At 38.9% G+C, this 21343-nt stretch overlaps 1 protein-coding gene across 1 annotated transcript in view; it reads right to left on the bottom strand.

Moving 5' to 3' along the window:
• Positions 1-21343, bottom strand: part of LOC149130704 (uncharacterized) — a 44828-nt gene that overhangs the window by 11203 nt on the left and 12282 nt on the right. The window contains exons 6-9 of the mRNA XM_089343830.1: positions 18334-19473; positions 12887-12944; positions 9779-10379; positions 1637-3261 (exon numbers count right to left, since the gene is read on the bottom strand). Coding sequence (XP_089199956.1) covers positions 1637-3261; positions 9779-10379; positions 12887-12944; positions 18334-19473 — 3424 coding nt within the window. The remainder of the gene's footprint in view (positions 1-1636; positions 3262-9778; positions 10380-12886; positions 12945-18333; positions 19474-21343) is intronic.

The raw sequence follows: 21343 nt of genomic DNA, 5'->3' as shown, positions 1-21343 counted from the left end.
CTAAACCCATATTGTCGCCTGTCTTCTTGATGGACAGCCATCACCCTTCTAGAGTCTGTATAAATGCTGTCATTATTTGGATTAAAAAACAAAACAATTGAATGAATCGTTGACAATTTAATGGGCATACAAGTTGCAGAGACTCACATATAAATACACAAATGGAATATCAATCAGATTTTATGAAATATTCGTATAATATTGTCCCCACTTCAGGTTACTATTGTAAGTTACACTTTAACAACAATTTACTGTGTATAGAGATTTATTGGGTCTGTTCAGTTTGGCCAACAAATTTTTTAATTAATTTTTTTAACCATATAGTTTGAAACTTCGTATACTGGTAGAATATCTCACACAGACCATGGTTTGCTTCAAACATTTTCGGCAAAATTTCGTATTGTAAAGTTGTCGTCTTTGGGAAATCTTAGCCAATACACGAAACTCTCAGGTTCTCCAACTTCTGCCAATAATATATATATATATATATATATATATATATATATATATATATATACTCTTTTACTTGTTTCAGTCATTTGACCATAGCCATGCTGGAGCACCGCCTTCAGTGAAGAAAATCGACCGTAGGACTTATTCCTTGTAAGCCTAGTACTTATTCTATCGGTTTCTTTTTGCCGAATCGCTAAGTTACGGGGACGTAAACACACCACAATCGATTGCCAAGCAATGGTGGGGGGACAAGCACAGACACAAACACACATACATATATATGTAAATACATATATACGACAGGCTTCTTTCAGTTTCCGTCTACCAAATCCACTCACAAGGATTTGGTCAGCCCGAGGCTATAGTAGAAGACCCCTGCACAAGATTCCACGCAGTAGGACTGAACCCGGAACCATGTGGTTGGTAAGCAAGCTACTTACCACACAGCCACTCCTACACCTATATATATATATATATATACATATATATGCGTAAAAAAATCTCATCACGCAATTGAACCAATAAAAAAGCTTCTACCTGGTTGCTTAACATGCTAAAAATAGCAGCCAACACATCCCCCTACCTAAATCGCATGCTCATTCTACGTAATGTCCTAGATTACCCCGAAATCTTTGATGATAGGTTTGCTGAATCAGGGTTGATTTGCATTTTGTCTATTTAATGAAAATAATCATAACCTGGACTCTTGGAAATTTATCTCTGTAAAGTTTAATTCAAAGAAACTATTCTTCATAAACAAACAAGGAAAAAGTCTCCTCTGTTCTGCAATTGGCGGTCATTGTTTACAATATTACAGTGTATGAAAAAAATCAAGACTTTTCTTATTGTATAACATATTTAATATGTGAAGCGTTTAAAAGATAATACATATATATATATACAGAAATTTAAGGATGTGATATTCACTACAGAATAATGTGTGGGGTTGTCAAGCAGAAGAGTTTAAATATAGGGGTTCTTACACCATCGAAAGGAATCTGCACTCGTAGTTGTGGAGCAAAGAGAGGTAAAAATTGCACCAACGAAAGAAGAAAAATATAAACATTTTAAAATACTTTCGTCATATCTTCCATTGCACGAAGCTCAGGAATATTAAAAATTCATACCAAACAAGAAACTATGTTTATCATTTCTCTCCTTCATGAATATGTTTGTGGTTTCATGAGTTACAATTTTGAGACAATGATTTACCACAGATATGACAATGATATGGTTTCTCTCCTGTATGAGTACGTTTATGTGTAGTTAAGAAACTATGAGAGAATGATTTACTACAGATATCACAATGATATGGTTTCTCTCCTGTATGAGTACGTTTGTGTCCAGTTAACTGAATATTTCGAGAGAATGATTTACCACAGATATCACAGTGATATGGTTTCTCTCCTGTATGAGTACGTTTGTGCACAGTCATATAACAACTTTTAGAGAATAATTTATCACAGTCATTTAGTTTCTCATTAGTATGAGTACGTTTATGTGCAGTTAAAGTACTATTAATAGAGAATGATTTACCACAGACATCACAATGATATGGTTTCTCTCCTGTATGAGTACGTCTGTGTGTAGTTAAATTAGGGCTGTGAGAGAATGATTTGCCACAGATATCACAGTGATGTGGTTTCTCCCCTGTATGAATACGTATGTGTTTGGTTAAGTTACTATTTCTAGAGAATAATTTACCACAGATATCACAATGATATAGTTTCTCTCCAGTATGAATACGTTTATGTGCAGTTAAAATACCATTATTAGAGAATGATTTACCACAGTCATCACAATTATAGGGTTTCTCTCCTGTATGAATACGTTTGTGTGAAATAACCAGAGCAATGCGAGAGAATGATTTGCCACAGACATCACAATGATATGGCTTCTCTCCTGTATGAGTACGTTTGTGTGTAGTTAAATAACGGCTGTGAGAGAATGATTTGCCACAGATATCACACTGATATGGTTTCTCCCCTGTATGAATACGAATGTGTTTGGTTAAAGCACCATTTTCAGAGAATAATTTGCCACAGACATCACAATTATAGGGTTTCTCTCCTGTATGAATACGTTTGTGTGCAATAACATGACTACTGCAAGAGAATGATTTGCCACAGATATCACAGTGATATGGTTTCTCTCCTGTATGAATACGTTTATGTTGAGTTAAAATACTATTATTAGAGAATGATTTACCACAGACATCACAATTATAGGGTTTCTCTCCTGTATGAGTACGTTTGTGCACAGTAACATTTCTATTCTGACTGAATGATTTACCACAGATATCACAATGATATGGCTTCTCTCCTGTATGAGTACGTTTGTGTGTAGTTAAATCAGGGCTGTGAGAGAATGATTTGCCACAGATATCACACTGATATGGTTTCTCCCCTGTATGAATACGTATGTGTTTGGTTAATTGACAACTTTCAGAGAATGATTTACCACAGACACCACAATTATAGGGTTTCTCTCCTGTATGAATACGTTTGTGTGCAATAACCTGAGCTCTGCAAGAGAATGATTTGCCACAGATATCACAGTGATATGGTTTCTCTCCTGTATGAATACGTTTATGTATTGTTAAGGCACATCTTTGAGAGAATGAGTTACCACAGATATCACAGTGATATGGTTTCTCTCCTGTATGAGTACGTTTGTGCACAGTAACATTTATATTCGTAGTGAATGATTTACCACAGATATCACAATGATATGGTTTCTCTCCTGTATGAATACGTTTGTGCATAATTAGGTTATATTCTTTAAAAGAAAGACTTTGTACAGACATCAGTCATATGACCCTATCTCTTTTATCATGTGTTGAGAGGAAATCAATTATATAATTTTCTCACTCTCTTCTATTACTTTCTCTCTCAAATCCCAGTTTATATATTTTTCTTCCTCTTGTTCTTGTACTTTATATCTTACAAACACTTTTACTGCTCTATTTCTGTCCAGTGTTACCCTTCTTCAGCAACACTTCCATAAATTAAATCCAACAGGCACCTCTTCTTGCGACTCCAGTAAGTGATGTTAATAAATTTTGCGAATAATATTATTTCAGAGCAAACGTTTCACAGGAATTCTACCAGAGATTCATAGAAACAATCTAATACATCGTTTTCATATAAAAGTTTCCTTCAGCTTTTAAAACATGTCAGATATTGAGGAGGTCTCTTCTGTTACATCAATGTCATCTGATGTTCTGAAATTATATAGAAACAACAGTGTAAGATGTAGAGGCTACTGAAAAAATACAGATTCATTTCTATTGAGATAATCTGTAGAAATAAACATTTATCTTAACAACTGAGCTGAATGCCGACAGCTCCATAAAGAATGGCCAATCTTTAAATGTAGATTGAAGATGTGGAAGTGGAACATCCAGGAAGACAGGGTATAAAGTTCTGAAGAACCTTTCAGGTGAGATGACAAAGGGACAAAATTCCTGGCGACTTGCTCTAGTCAAGATCTGCACTCCATACCAAAAGTGTTAAGACATATCCCTCTGGAGGCAAAAAGCACTTGTGGCCATTCCCCGTAGAAGCAGCCTTGTAAAAGTGCTGTCATGTTAATGGGTCCATGTTATGTCACGTATAAGTGAATAGTCGAGTCGTCACGGAAACAAGCGACTCTTTGCTTTGGTTTCATCGAGTCATAACGAAAAACGCCGTTTTTTTTAAAAATAAATATAAATCTGTCTTCATATATCTTATGCACCCTGTATATATGTATACACACACACAAATGGACCGTCTTTCATTTTTCAACTCCCTTATCCGAGGTCATGAAAATATAAACAAAAACTTTACGGAAATTACCGAACGAAGATGACGAATCCGAGACCAAAAAGCATCGGTTTCTGAACATTTCGGTGGCTGGAGTGTATTTGAGAATATTTCCCCAACTTAAAGACGAACCAATTAACCTGGCAAGGTACCTTCCATAGCTAGAAATAGCAGCCAAATCTCACACAATTCATTGAATCCCTCTTCCATTGCTAAAAATAGCAACCCAGTCCTGAGCAAATCATGGACAGTTCTCATCCATAGCTAGAAATAGCAGCCAAATCACGGACATCCCTCATTCATAAAACATAAAAGAGAAACAAAGAATTGGCGCGCCAAAAACCGAACGTCTACAGAATTAAAAACATTAAATGATTTCATAGTAGAATACTTACGGAAATGTTTCGTAAAGGATAGTGTTGTTATATATGTGTGTATCTGGTAGTTGAGAAAGACATTATAAGAATTATAAATGTATTTATAAGAAGATTAAGCGTAATTAACGCAGAGGCCATTTAACCGGATATCAACCTGAAGTGGGAAGTTCGCTCAATGCGCATGCGTGGTTCCTTTCTTTAAACGTTTGTAAAATTGTTATGAACTCTATGGATCTATACAGATGATACGAAATCAAATACAAACCGATGTACAAAATGTACGAGTTTTTACGATGTCTTTACAATTTAAATAACGATGACTTTGAATATTCAGACATACATATGCATACATACCCACACCCATCTATATAAATATATACATATATACACATACATACCCACACATACACCTACACACATGTATGTCTATTAAAAAGGGAGATTGGGTTTTTCAACCCGGCAGCCTATAAGGCCCAGCAGTTTGCCTTTTATATTCTCAATGATTAGTTTGGGTGACTTACACCCACCTTTTTCACTACTTCCTTCCATCTCCGTTCATATACTTTCCCTGACAGGGTTCTCTTTTCCAGCCCTATCTTGCTCTTCAGATGATATCTGAAGTAGAACAGCAATCCAGGGCCGGATATGTAGGACCCTGTCACGATACCTTCCATTCTCGTCCTCCATATACACTCTTTCAATACTGCTACCGTACAGAGAAAACAAGCCTCACCTTCCTTTGATAGTCCAGTTGGCGGTATCATCTTTATCATAGACTCAGCCAACAGCTGTACTCGTCCCAGATGCGACAACACGTGTTCCACGTAAATCATCAAGCCGGAGAGCTTCCGACAATGTATGAGAGCGTGCTGGACAGTTTCACTGTCCTGCTCGCATCTTGGACATGTCGGTGGCACTGCTATACCGTGCCTGGATAACTTTTCGCGAACAGGTAGAGCATTCCTGTAACTCTGCCAAGTCAGAGATTTTTGGAAATTATCCGAGTACTCTGGCTTGAAGGTCTTACGAAACAGGTTGGCGAGTTGGTTCTCGTCGAACCCGAGAGCCCCTCCTAAGACGTCATCGTATCCCCCCTCCACTAGCCCTCTGTAGAATACCGAGGAGGTATTCCCGCAGCCAGCCTTGCCCGTCTTGTGGATAGTCCAGAGTGCCTGACGGCACTCCTTCTGCCATAGAGTCAGATTACGCCTTTTAATGAGACCGGGTTTAAATCTTTCCAGCGAGGCCGGTCGCGGCAAGAACTCCTCCGCCAACGGACTCCACACCTTATCACCCTCCAGGTGGCACCAGAGATGTCTCAGCCTCAATGCATGTCTGCGCATCATTAGCCAGGGCATCCCCAAACCACCCTTTAGCGGTTCCTGGCTTTCCCCCCCCCTCCACAAAAAGCGGAAGAGGAGTCGTACCAGCTTGTTTAGCCAAAATTCGGGGCAAGGCACAACGGACAGGCGGTAGGTGATTACAGATGCTATAAACATCTGCACCACCTCCGCTCTACCCTTCAAGGACAGAGACCGCCCGGACCACTTCCGAACTATGGCCTCCACCTTGTTCACTACCTCGCTCCAATTCTTCTCCGTCTGTGAGTCTGAATCGAACCAAACTCCAAGCAACTTAACAGGACCATCTGTCCAGTGTCCAACGACACTGGACGATAACGGCCTGTTCCTCCAGGTGCCGAGGCGCAGACCGATGGACTTGTCCTTGTTAACTTTTGCTCCTGCCACCGCTTCGTATCTTCGGAGAGCATCTTCTACACGAGGTAGTTGTGCTTCCTTATACACGATGAGAGTGACGTCGTCCGCATACGCAGAAGTAAACTTACCGCATCCGATCTCATTAGGGTTGCCACCTAACTTCTCCAGCCTCCGCAGCAATGGCTCCAGGGCCAAAACATACAGGACCGGAGACAAGGAGCACCCTTGACGAACAGACCGCTTGATCGAAAACGGCTCCGTTAGGTAACCGTTTATCTGGACGGTGGACTTAATGCCGCTGTACATAGCAGAGATCCACCCGCGAAAGCCCGGGCCTATCCCAGCCGCTTCGAGGACGGCCTCCAGGAACCGATGGTCCACCCTATCGAATGCTTTACTTTGGTCTAAGTGGACCACTGCCCCTCCTTTGCCGGCTAATTTCCCAACCCTGTCTAAGGTGTAGCGGAGAAGGTGAAGATTGTCCTGGATCGACCTGCCTGGGGTTGCACAGGTTTGTGCCTTCCCGGCAAGCTTCTCCACGACAGCCGTCAACCTTTTAGCTAACACCTTGGCCAAAATCTTTAACTCTACGTTAAGTAGAGTTATGGGCCTATAGTTACTAATGCTATCCCTCTTGCTTGGGTCCTTCTGTATCAGCGTCACAACTCCCCAGCTTACAGAACTGGGAATTCTCCCATTCTGCTGCCAGTTTGCATAGACGCCTGCCAGGATCTCCCCAAACAAGTCCGGCATTCCTCGGTAAAACTCGTAGGGCAGACCATCCAGTCCCGGAGTCTTTTCCCCAGCGCACTCGGCCAGCACCTCTCTTACCTCCGCAGGAGTGATCAGGCCTTCACAGCATTCAGCCTCACGTGCCGAGTGTCGTGGCCCGCCAGCTAGAAAGTCCCTTAAGGGCTCCCCACTCTCCCCGAACACCCGAGCAAAATGCTGGTGAAGGGCCTTTTGCATCTCCTCCTGTCCATAGATCCTGTGTCCCTGCCCGTCAGTTAAAGACTTAATGCAGGACTTCTTGCCCTTCTGACTCTCCACATGGCGAGCCCATCTCGCTACGTTGATACCTTCTCGTTTCCCAGCGCGTAACTTAGCTCTGACGCGGCTCCCTTCATGTTTGGCAGTGAGGTGACGATACAAGACCGTTCTCGCCGCCGTCACTCTGGATGCGGTGCCAGATTCCATTGCCTCATCTAGACTCCTGACTAAGTCACCCTCTATTCTAGTCCTATCTAAACTTAGCTGATTGCTAAATCTAATGGACTCAAGTCGTATGGCTCTCTTGAGGGCGTGCCACCATCTATTATTAATGATGGTGCCACATAATGCCCTCTGCACTAACTCCTTAATCCGGGTATGGAAAGCTTCACAAGCCAAAATAGACTTGTTCATTTTCCAATACTCGGGTCCCTGTCTATGACACTTATCTATATGCACCTCACACGTCACAAGTTTGTGATCCGAGTAAGGCACAATGCAAAAATGTGGACAGCTAAAACTATTCTTATCTCTTTCCTTAACAAATATTCTATCTATGTACGATCTGAGTGAGCCGTCGTTATTACTCCACGTCCACTGTGGAATGCTCGGCTCATCCAGTCGGTAACGGTCTACTAGATTAAAGCTCTCTAGTAGACCTTTGAGGCAAGAATTTCCTTTCCTATCAGCGGAGCCTACACTATCAACTCGCGCATCGAGAATAGTGTTGAAGTCCCCTAACAATACTATGGTTTTAGACGTCAATAAAAAGTACTCCAGGTTCCGAAAAAAACCCGACTGCCCTTGTCCGTTAGGAGCATAGGCAGCCACCAACCTGAGGGACTGCTTACTTTCGTGTGTTACATCTAGGACGACCAGCCTACCTTCTGGTTCCAGAAAGACAGTACGTATCTGTAAATCCAAGTTTTTCTTGATGAGGACTGCCACGCCTGCACCTCCCCTCCGGCTCGGAGAAATAAATTTCTCGTAACCATTGAGGAGGGGCAAGAACGCTTCAGGTCCCTTCATCTTGGACTCGGTTATCACAGCCACATCTATTCTATGTGAAATGAGGTCGTGCAGAAAACAAGCCTGTTTCCATTTCGACCCCATTCCACGCACATTTAAGCTACCTAACTTAATCATTGAAAAAATAAAGGTAGAAATAAGGACTTATGGTTGTGAGAGGGAGCATGGCACTTTTTGTTTGCCAACCTCCCCTCCTCCTTCCGTTTCTGCTGGGCTCTTTCTCGGGGTTGCCACCGGGCTCTGGTTTGGGGTGGCTGCCGGGCTGACAATCAATCTGCCCTCTTTTACGTCGTTGGAGACGTCAATTATTAATATGTTTATTACATGCTCCTGGAACAGTCTTTCTGCGTAGTCTTCTTCTGAGACCTTTGCATATAGGTATTGAGCGTGTAGTAACGCCTGCGCATGCGTAGTCTTACTCATGCGTAGAATTAAACAAGCAAGCGTTTCCCGCTCAATTCATTCTCTTTCTCGCTGGCCAGCGATTGAGCATGGACGTATTTAAAGCTGTCTCTACATCTTTCGGACTTACACTCGACAGCTCGCTCACAACTACAGAACAACGTCCCAACAACTATGATCATACACACAGAAGCAGTAACAACAAGAACTAAAGATGTGTTTATATATTTACCACCTGAATAAATGTTGTTTAAGTTGTTTAGTCTGGAGTTCAGCGTTCCGTTATATTCTTTAATATTATAGTAGAAAGTCAGGTATACAATCTAAAGATGTATAACCCACTTTCTAATAAAAGCGTCCTCTGTGCCGCTCTTGAAGTATCTTACACTTGGGTGGGCTTTGATGTACTTTACAACTTTTTCGTTTTTTGTGTTTATCGCCACTATTTTTTCGTTTTTTTTTAAACCCTTCAATGTAGGTTGAGGGGGGGTCTTGAACCTCTGTCCTATCAGCGTTGTACCAGCGGGGTAAGGGTGGGAAGTTGTTTTTTTTCCTCTGTCTGTGCAGATTTTTTTTTTGTTTGGGGAGGGGACTCTGACCGCGTGCAGTTTCTTCCTTTTGTTGCTCGCAGTTGAGAACTCCATCCTTTCCGTTTCGTTCTCCACTACGGCAACCATTTTCTCTCTCTCTTGTTCTTGCTGTTTTTTTTTTCTCAGTGCTTCTACTCTCCACTTCGACGGTGACTGCTCTGTCTTTTTCTTCCTCGTCCGCTTTCGGAGGAGGGGCGTCACCCGCTTTAACGGTGTTTGACTTTGTTTTAATACAGGCCCAGCGGACGTGACCCTTCTGCCCACACTTGAAACATCTGGGTCGACGTCCCTCCACCGACACGCGGATGGTGTGCCCCTCCCCCACAAACACCCTATCGGGCAACTTTTCGAACGTGTTGTTCTCCGCTTGGACCAGAATTTCTAGGGTCTGGCCTCTCCCTTCCTCTTCATACTCAGAATATTTATTTTTTCCTCGACGTCGAATATAACCGCTGCTGCCGCCCACATTACGTCGTATCTGAATGGTATGTCCTCTATGGTCACCCGTGCTGTTCTTTTTCCCATGTAAGTGGGCAGCAACATGATTATATCATTTTTCAACGTTTCCGTCGACACCTCCCTCGCCACTTCAGCCGAGTCGAAGTGCACCTCAATCGTTGCACATCGTACTCCGCGGTTGACGTGGCGGACCTTTGGCCATATTGGCGCCAGACACCTTTCAACCAGTTCGTTACGAACCTCAGTAATCTTTTTCTCCTTTATGTTGTATACCACTATCTTTTCCTTTCGGGCATTGACAGTCTCGGGTGGTGGAATCAATTTGGTTTCACCATCCACCTTTTGAATGTACTTTCTGAAAGCGTACAGACTCTCTTTTACAAATTTCAATTCTATGGTGTTTCCACCAACAGCCTGAGAAAAACTTTGCTTTGGCATACTTTCTCCCTGAATGGGAGCGTTGCTTTCAGCTGTCGCCATTTTTGTCACAAAGACAAAAATTCTTGTCGCAAAGACAAATAATTGGTAATTTCCAGCCCCGTAGGGCGAAAACAACTGTTACACAAACAGTTACTGAATTTTACAGTTCAAAATATATCACAATAACAGACGGAGAAGAACTCACACAGACGTAGGAGCAAAGATATGTTGAATCAAGTTACAATATTCCAAACAGGAAGTATGTCATATGTTGTTTGTCTCTCATGTTTGTATTCACATGAGAACGTAAGTGTATAAATGTGATATTTGGTAGCAATGATAAGCATTTAAACCTCAGCCTAAATTGGGGCTAGTTTTGTAGGTTTTAGCCACGGCAACTAATCTACTCATTGTGACTCCCTTATTTTTTTCTTAGGCAATTATCTAGGGGTGGTTGACACTTTTTGATGCTGTAGCGAGACCAATTTTTATTATTGCTTATTTGAAAATATTAAGTTGGTTTATTATATTCTTACCACTCTAATTAATATTTTTAACCATATAGTTTGAAAGTTCGTATACTGGTAGAATATCTCACACAGACCATGGTTAGCTTCAAACATTTCCGGCAAAATTTCGTATTGTAAAGCTGTCGTCTTTGGGAAATCTTAGCCAATACACGAAACTCTCAGGTTTTGACTGACCCTTCAACTTCTGCCGATAATATATATATATATATATATACACATATACTCTTTTACTTGTTTCAGTCACTTGACCGTGACCTTTCTGGAGCACCGCCTTTAGTCGAGAAAATCGATCCCAGGACTTATTCCTTGTAAGCCTAGTACTTATTCTATCGGTTTTTGCTGAATCGCTAGGTTACGGGGACGTAAACACACCACCATCGATTGTCAAGCAATGGTGGGGGGACAAGCACAGACACAAACACACATACATATATACGACAGGCTTCTTTCAGTTTCCGTCTACCAAATCCACTCACAAGGCTTTGGTCGGCCCGAGGCTATAGCAGAAGACCCCTGCCCAAGGTGCCACGCAGTGGGACTGAACCCGGAACCATGTGGTTGGTAAGCAAGCTACTTACGACATAGCCACTCCTACACCTATATATATATATATATATATATATACATATATACATATATATGCGTAAAAAATTCTCATCACGCAATTGAACCAATAAAAAAGCTTAACATGCTAAAAATAGCAGCCAACACATCCCCCTACCTAAATCGCATGCTCATTCTACGTAATGTCCTAGATTACCCCAAAATCTTTGATGATAGGTTTGCTGAATCAGGGTTGATTTGCATTTTGTCTATTTAATGAAAATAATCCTAACCTGGACCCTTGAAAATTTATCTCTGTAAAGTTTAATTCAAAGAAACTATTCTTCAGAAAAAAACAAGGAAAAAGTCTCCTCTGTTCTGCAATTGGCGGTCATTGTTTACAATATTACAGTGTATGAAAAAAATCAAGACTTTTCTTATTGTATAACATATTTAATATGTGAAGCGTTTAAAAGATAATACATATATATATACAGAAATTTAAGGATGCGATATTCACTACAGAATAATGTGTGGGGTTGTCAAGCAGAAGAGTTTAAATATAGGGGTTCTTACACCATCGAAAGGAATCTGCACTCGTAGTTGTGGAGCAAAGAGAGGTAAAAATTGCATAAACAAAACAAGAAAAATATAAACGTTTTAAAATACTTTCGTCATATCTTCCATTGCACGAAGCGCAGGAATATTAAAAATTCATACCAAAGAAGAATCTACGTTTTTCATTTCTCTCCTTCATGAATATGTTTGTGGTTTCATGAGTTACAATTTTGAGACAATGATTTACCACAGATATGACAATGATATGGTTACTCTCAAGTATGAATATATTTGTGTCTAGTTACGTGACTACTCTGAGAGAATGATTTACCACAGATATCACAATGATATGGTTTCTCTCCTGTATGAGTACGTTTGTGTATAGTTAAGTGAATACGTTGAGAGAATGATTTACCACAGACATCACAGTGATATGGTTTTCTTCCCAGTATGAATACTTTTATGCTTAGTTAAAATACTATTATTAGAGAATGATTTACCACAGACATCACAATTATAGGGCTTCTCTCCTGTATGAATATGTTTGTGTCTAGATAAGTTACTACTGTCAGAGAATGATTTGCCGCAGATATCACAGTGATATGGTTTCTCTCCTGTATGAATACGTATGTGCTCAGTCAAACGACAACTTTTAGAGAATAATTTACCACAGATATCACAATGATATAGTTTCTCTCCAGTATGATAACGTTTATGTGCATTTAAATTACTATTATGAGAGAATGATTTACCACAGACATCACAATTATAGGGCTTCTCTCCTGTATGAACATTTTTATGTGCAATAACATGAGCTCTGCAAGAGAATGATTTACCACAGACATCACAATGATATGGCTTCTCTCCTGTATGAGTACGTTTGTGTGCAGTTAAATCAGGGCCGTGAGAGAATGATTTGCCACAGATATCACAGTGATATGGTTTCTCCCCTGTATGAATACGAATGTGTTTGGTTAAAGCACGAGTTTCAGAGAATGATTTGCCACAGACTTCACAATTATAAGGTTTCTCTCCTGTATGAATACGTTTGTGTACAATAACCTGAGCACTGCAAGAGAATGATTTACCGCAGATATCACAGTGATATGGTTTGTCTCCCGTATGAATACGTTTATGTATTGTTAAAACACATCTATGAGAGAATGATTTACCACAGATATCACAATGATATGGTTTCTCTCCTGTATGAGTACGTTTGTGCACAGTAACATTTCTATTCCTAGTGAATGATTTACCACAGATATCACAATGATATGGTTTCTCTACTGTATGAATACGTTTATGCATAATTAGGTTATATTCTTTAAAAAAGGACTTTCTGAAGATATCAGTCATATGACCCTATCTCTTTTATCATGTGTTGAGAGGAAATCAATTATATAATTTTCTCACTCTCTTCTATTACTTTCTCTCTCAAATCCCAGTTTATATATTTTTCTTCCTCTTGTTCTTGTACTTTATATCTTACAAACACTTTTACTGCTCTATTTCTGTCCAGTTTTACCCTTCTTCAGCAACACTTCCATAAATTAAATCCAACAGGCACCTCTTCTTGCGACTCCAGTAAGTGATGTTCATAAACTTTGCGAATAATATTATTTCAGAGCAAACATTTCACAGGAATTCTACCAGAGATTCATAGAAACAAACTAATACATCGTTTTCATATAAAAGTTTCCTTCAGCTTTTAAAACATGTCAGATATTGAGGAGGTCTCTTCTGTTACATCAATGTCATCTGATGTTCTGAAATTATATAGAAACAACAGTGTAAGATGTGGAGGCTACTGAAAAAAATACAGATTCATTTCTATTGAGATAATCTGTAGAAATAAACATTTATCTTAACAACTGAGCTGGATGCCGACAGCTCCATAAAGAATGGCCAATCTTTAAATGTAGATTGAAGATGTGGAAGTGGAACATCCAGGAAGACAGGGTATAAAGTTCTGAAGAACCTTTCAGGTGAGATGACAAAGGGACAAAATTCCTGGCGTCTTGCTCTACACAAGACCTGCACTCCATACCAAAAGTGTTAAGACATCCCTCTGGAGGCAAAAAGCACTTGTGGCCATTCCCCGTAGAAGCAGCCTTGTAAAAGTGCTGTCATGTTAATGGGTCCATGTTATGTCACGTATAAGTGAATAGTCGAGTCGTCACGGAAACAAGCGACTTCTTGCTTTGGTTTCGTCGAGTCATAACGAAAAACGCCGTTTTTTAAAATAAATATAAATCTGTCTTCATATATCTAATGCACCCTGTATATTTGTATACACACACACAAATGGACCGTCTTTCATTTTTCAACTCCCTTATCAGAGGTCATGAAAATATAAACAAAAACTTTACGGAAATTACCGAACGAAGATGACGAATCCGAGACCAAAAAGCATCGGATTCTGAACATTTCGGTGGCTGGAGTGTATTTGAGAATATTTCCCCAACTAAAAGACGAAGGAATTAACCTGGCAAGGTACCTTCCGTAGCTAGAAATAGCAGCCAAATCTCACACAATTCATTGAATCCCTCTTCTATTGCTAAAAATAGCAACCCAGTCCTGAGCAAATCATGGACAGTTCTCATCCATAGCTAGAAATAGCAGCCAAATCACGGACATCCCTCATTCATAAAACATAAAAGAGAAACAAAGAATTGGCGCGCCAAAAACCGAACGTCTACAGAATTAAAAACATTAAATGATTTCATAGTAGAATACTTACGGAAATGTTTCGTAAAGGATAGTGTTGTTATATATGTGTGTATCTGGTAGTTGAGAAAGACATTATAAGAATTATAAATGTATTTATAAGAAGATAAAGCGTAATTAACGCAGAGGCAATTTAACCGGATATCAACCTGAAGTGGGAAGTTCGCTCAATGCGCATGCGTGGTTCCTTTCTTTAAACGTTTGTGGTCGCTTAGGGAAATCATCTTCCTTTACGTATCTCTATACTGCTGTTGATGTCTGTGTGTCCTTGCAGAGGGACAACATGGTAACGACGTTATTAGGAGAGATCGGGAAGGTGAAAAGGGGGAGGGGTAAAGTGTAGTAGCGGGAAGAAACAGCACGTCAAGCTAAGAGAAGTTAGTATGAGTTAAGGCACTTGTGAACCTGATAGGAGGAATGAAGGGCGGAAATAGACAATTGGGAAATTAGCAATTAGCGATGGCGAAAGGGAAAAGTGACAAAATTGGAAAATGATGGAAGAACTGAAAACAATTATTGAAAAACTGATGAGAAGTTGAAGCATTGTGAAAGGGTGAGGGTTTGGTAGATTGATGAACTGCAAGGAGATTCTTAAAAATTCCTGCAAGTTTTTTTTCCTACTTTTTATCTTTTCAGAATTTTTTTCACTTTTTTTTCGAAAGCTGAAAAAATATTTGAAGGATTCCCTTGCAAGAGTGATACATAAATTTTCAAGGTTTAACGGTTTGATGATTGATTGAATGATAAATAGATAGATAGGCAGGTAGGTAGGTAAACAGATAGATGGGCAGGTAGACAGATACTGAGAAAGACAATTTAGTTTCATAGAATATAGATTTTTATTTAGCAACAGTTGTAAGCTATACATAGCAGAATAGATGGATCATTCCACTCGGCACTTGGGTGGGGTGTATCGTTATTAATAATATCCCACAACAGTTGTAGAGTCCATTCCTTTCCAATGAATAACTTTGCGTTCCCAAATTTCTGCCTATGCTGCTTGATGGTGAGGATGCAACCAATCTGGATTGTGTAACCAGATTCATAGGTGATGAAGTGGCTGGTAGGTTTCCCCAAGTTCTGAAATTAGTATTGACAAAAACAGGGTGGGTTTGAGAAGGATCAGAGGATCTTCCAAAATGTATTTTCTCAATTTTATGAAAATAATTCTAATTTGGATCCTTGAAAACGGATCTCCGCAACGATTAATTTAAAGAAACTAGTCTTGGGGAAACTAACAAGGAATCAGTCTATTATGGGGCACTAAACTATACATAAGCCTCGTGTTCTTCCTTTCCGTACTTGGGGTCATTGTTTATATACATATTTGATAACTTTACAATATTCCTGTGTATGAAAAAGTCAGAACCCCTGTTGTTGTATAACACATTTAATAAGTGAAGCATTTCAAACATAAGGAACAACAAATATACTGTATTTACATGATGCAATATTCAAGAAAGAGCAATGTGTAGGGTTGCAAGTAGGAGGAAGGTTTTTGCTATAGGGATCCTTACATCACAGAAAGGTGAAAATTGCAAAAAACAAAAAAAAAAAATCTAACATTTTTGGATATACTATAATTTCAGTTGCCTCGATCAGAGGAATATTGAAAATATACAGCAGACAAGAAACCACCTTTTGCCTTTCTTCCCTCTAAGAATATATCTCTTGTTAAGTCACAATTTTGAGAGAATGATTTATCAAAGATATCACAATGATATGACTTTTTTTCTTTGGGTCAAGTGGAAAAAGAACAATCATTGATGCACGAAATTACATCTGCGTTTATTCACGATCTCTGATATGATGTAAATAAATCATTACTAAACCCATATTGTCGCCTGTCTTCTTGATGGACAGCCATCACCCTTCTAGAGTCTGTATAAATGCTGTCATTATTTGGATTAAAAAACAAAACAATTGAATGAATCATTGACAATTTAATGGGCATACATGTTGCAGAGACTCACATATAAATACACAAATGGAATATCAATCAGATTTTATGAAATATTCATATAATATTGTCCCCACTTCTCGTTACTATTGTAAATTACACTTTAACAACAATTTACTGTGTATAGAGATTTAGTGGGTCTGTTCAGTTTGGCCAACAAATTCTTTAATTAATTTTTTTAACCATATAGTTTGAAACTTCGTATGCTGGTAGAATATCTCACACAGACCATGGTTTGCTTCAAACATTTCCTGCAAATTTTCGTATTGTAAAGCTGTCATCTTTGGGAAATCTTAGCCAATACACGAAACTCACAGGTTTTGACTTACTCTCTAACTTCTAAAAGTCTCATCAAACTCAGAGCTTTTGACTGACCCTTCAACTTCTGCCGATAATATATATATATACTCTTTTACTTGTTTCAGTCATTTGACCATAGCCATGCTGGAGCACCGCCTTCAGAGAAGAAAATCGACCGTAGGACTTATTCCTTGTAAGCCTAATACTTATTCTATCGGTTTCTTTTTGCCAAATCGCTAGGTTACGGGGATGTAAACACACCACCATCGATTGTCAAGCAATGGTGGGGGGGACAAGCACAGACACAAACACACATACATATATATGTAAATACATATATACGACAGGCTTCTTTCAGTTTCCATCTACCAAATCCACTCACAAGGATTTGGTCAGCCCAAGGCGATAGTAGAAGACCCCTGCACAAGATGCCACGCAGTAGGACTGAACCCGGAACCATGTGGTTGGTAAGCAAGCTACTTACCACACAGCCACTCCTACACCTATATATATATATATATACATATATATGCGTAAAAAAATCTCATCACGCAATTGAACCAATAAAAAAGCTTCTACCTGGTTGCTTAACATGCTAAAAATAGCAGCCAACACATCCCCCTACCTAAATCGCATGCTCATTCTACGTAATGTCCTAGATTGCCCCGAAATCTTTGATGATAGGTTTGCTGAATCAGGGTTGATTTGCATTTTGTCTATTTAATGAAAATAATCATAACCTGGACTCTTGGAAATTTATCTCTGTAAAGTTTAATTCAAAGAAACTATTCTTCAGAAACAAACAAGGAAAAAGTCTCCTCTGTTCTGCAATTGGCGGTCATTGTTTACAATATTGCAGAGTATGAAAAAAATCAAGACTTTTCTTATTGTATAACATATTTAATATGTGAAGCGTTTAAAAGATAATACATATATATATGCAGAAATTTATGGATGTGATATTCACTACAGAATAATGTGTGGGGTTGTCAAGCAGAAGAGTTTAAATAGAGAGGTCCTTACACCATCGAAAGGAATCTGCACTCGTAGTTGTGGAACAAAGAGAGGTAAAAATTGCACAAACAAAAGAAGACAAATATAAATGTCTTAAAATACTTTCGTCATATCTTCCATTGCACAAAGCGGAGGAACATTAAAAATTCATACCAAACAAAAAACTATGTTTTTCATTTCTCTCCTTCATGAATATATTTGTGGTTTCATGAATTACAATTTTGAGACCAAGATTTACCACAGATATGACAATGATATGGTTACTCTCAAGTATGAGTACGTTTGTGTCCAGTTAACTGAATATTTTGAGAGAATTATTTACCACAGATATCACAGTGATATGGTTTCTCTCCTGTATGAATACGTTTATGTATTGTTAAGACAAAACTGTGAGAGAATGATTTACCACAGATATCACAAGGATATGGTTTTCTTCCCAGTATGAATACGTTTATGCTAAGTTAAGTGAACACTTTGAGAGAATGATTCACCACAGATATCACAGTGATATGGTTTCTCTCCTGTATGAATATGTTTATGTGTAGTTAAAATACTATTCTTAGAGAATGATTTACCACAGACATCACAATTATAGGGTTTCTCTCCTGTATGAATACGTTTGTGTGAAATAACATGACCACTGCAAGAGAATGATTTGCCACAGATATCACAATGATATGGCTTCTCTCCTGTATGAGAACGTTTGTGTGTAGTTAAATCACGGCTGTGAGAGAATGATTTGCCACAGATATCACAGTGATATGGTTTCTCCCCTGTATGAATACGTATATGTGTAGAAAGATTACTACTTTGAGGGAACGATTTACCACAGACATCACAATGATATGGCTTCTCTCCTGTATGAGTACGTTTGTGCACAGTAACACTTGTATTGCGAGTGAATGATTTACCACAGATATCACAGTGATATGGTTTCTCTCCTGTATGAATATGTTTATGTGTAGTTAAAATACTATTCTTAGAGAATGATTTACCACAGACATCACAATTATAGGGTTTCTCTCCTGTATGAATAAGTTTGTGTGAAATAACATGACCACTGCAAGAGAATGATTTGCCACAGATATCACAATGATATGGCTTCTCTCCTGTATGAGAACGTTTGTGTGTAGTTAAATCACGGCTGTGAGAGAATGATTTGCCACAGATATCACAGTGATATGGTTTTTCCCCTGTATGAATACGTATATGTGTAGAAAGATTACTACTTTGAGGGAACGATTTACCACAGACATCACAATGATATGGCTTCTCTCCTGTATGAGTACGTTTGTGCACAGTAACACTTGTATTGCGAGTGAATGATTTACCACATATATCACAGTGATATGGTTTCTCTCCTGTATGAATACGTTTGTGCTTAGTTAATGTACTACTATCAGAGAATGATTTACCACAGATATCACAGTGATATGGTTTCTCTCCTGTATGAGTACGTTTGTGCACAGTAACATTTCTATTCCTAGTGAATGGTTTACCACAGATATCACAAGGATATGGTTTCTCTACTGTATGAATACGTTTGTGCATAATTAGGTTATATTCTTTAAAACAAGGACTTTCTGCAGATATCAGTCATATGACCCTATCTCTTTTATCATGTGTTGAGAGGAAATTAATTCCATAATTTTCTTACTCTCTTCTATAACTTTCTCTCTCAAATCCCAGTTTATATATTTTTCTTCCTTTTGTTCTTGTACTTTATATCTTACAAACACTTTTACTGCTCTATTTCTGTCCAGTGTTACCTTTCTTCAGCAACACTTCCATAAATTAAATCCAATAGGCACCTCTTCTTGCGACTCCAGTAAGTGATGTTCATAAATTTTGCGAATAATATTATTTCAGAGCAAACGTTTCACAGGAATTCTACCAGAAATTTATAGAAACAATCTAATACATCGTTTTCATATAAAAGTTTCCTTCAGCTTTTAAAACATGTCAGATATTGAGGGGGTCTCTTCTGTTACATCAATGTCATCTGATGTTCTGAAATTATATAGAAACAACAGTGTAAGATGTAGAGGCTAATGAAAAAATGCAGATTCATTTCTATTGAGATAATCTGTAGAAATAAACATTTATCTTAACAACTGAGCTGGATGCCGACAGCTCCATAAAGAATGGCCAATCTTTAAATGTAGATTGAAGATGTGGAAGTGGAACATCCAGGAAGACAGGGTATAAAGTTCTGAAGAACCTTTCAGGTGAGATGACAAAGGGACAAAATTCCTGGCGACTTGCTCTACTCAAGATCTGCACTCCATACCAAAAGTGTTAAGACATCCCTCTGGAGGCAAAAAGCACTTGTGGCCATTCCCCGTAGAAGCAGCCTTGTAAAAGTGCTGTCATGTTAATGGGTCCATGTTATGTCACGTATAAGTGAATAGTCGAGTCGTCACGGAAACAAGCGACTTCATGCCTTGGTTTCGTCGAGTCATAACGAAAAACGCCGTTTTTTAAAATAAATATAAATCTGTCTTCATATATCTTATGCACCCTGTATATATGTATACACACACACAAATGGACCGTCTTTCATTTTTCAACTCCATTATCCGAGGTCATGAAAATATAAACAAAAACTTTACGGAAATTACCGAACGAACATGACGAATCTGAGACCAAAAAGCATCGGTTTCTGAACATTTCGGTGGCTGGAGTGTATTTGAGAATATTTCCCCAAATTAAAGACGAAGGAATTAACCTGGCAAGGTACCTTCCATAGCTAGAAATAGCAGCCAAATCTCACACAATTCATTGAATCCTTCTTCCATTGCTAAAAATAGCAACCCAGTCCTGAGCAAATCATGGACATTTCTCATCCATAGCTAGAAATAGCAGCCAAATCACGGACATCCCTCATTCATAAAACATAAAAGAGAAACAAAGAATTGGCGCGCCAAAAACCGAACGTCTACAGAATTAAAAACATTAAATGATTTCATAGTAGAATACTTACGGAAATGTTTCGTAAAGGATAGTGTTGTTATATATGTGTGTATCTGGTAGTTGAGAAAGACATTATAAGAATTATAAATGTATTTATAAGAAGATAAAGCGTAATTAACGCAGAGGCAATTTAACCGGATATCAACCTGAAGTGGGAAGTTCGCTCAGTGCGCATGCGTGGTTCCTTTCTTTAAATGTTTGTGGTCGCTTAGGGAAATCATCTTCCTTTACGTATCTCTATACTGCTGTTGATGTCTGTGTGTCCTTGCAGAGGGACAACATGGTAACGACGTTATTAGGAGAGATCGGGAAGGTGAAAAGGGGGAGGGGTAAAGTGTAGTAGCGGGAAGAAACGGCACGTCAAGCTAAGAGAAGTTAGTATGAGTTAAGGCACTTGTGAACCTGATAGGAGGAATGAAGGGCGGAAATAGACAATTGGGAAATTAGCAATTAGCGATGGCGAAAGGGAAAAGTGACAAAATTGGAAAATGATG

This window comes from Octopus bimaculoides, chromosome 28 (genome assembly GCF_046866305.1).
Source record: "Octopus bimaculoides isolate indiv1 chromosome 28, ASM4686630v1, whole genome shotgun sequence".
In the NCBI taxonomy this organism is placed as follows: Eukaryota; Metazoa; Mollusca; class Cephalopoda; order Octopoda; family Octopodidae; genus Octopus; species Octopus bimaculoides.
The sequence above is the reverse complement of the archived record's forward strand: the minus strand, read 5'-3'. Positions and strand labels throughout refer to the sequence as shown.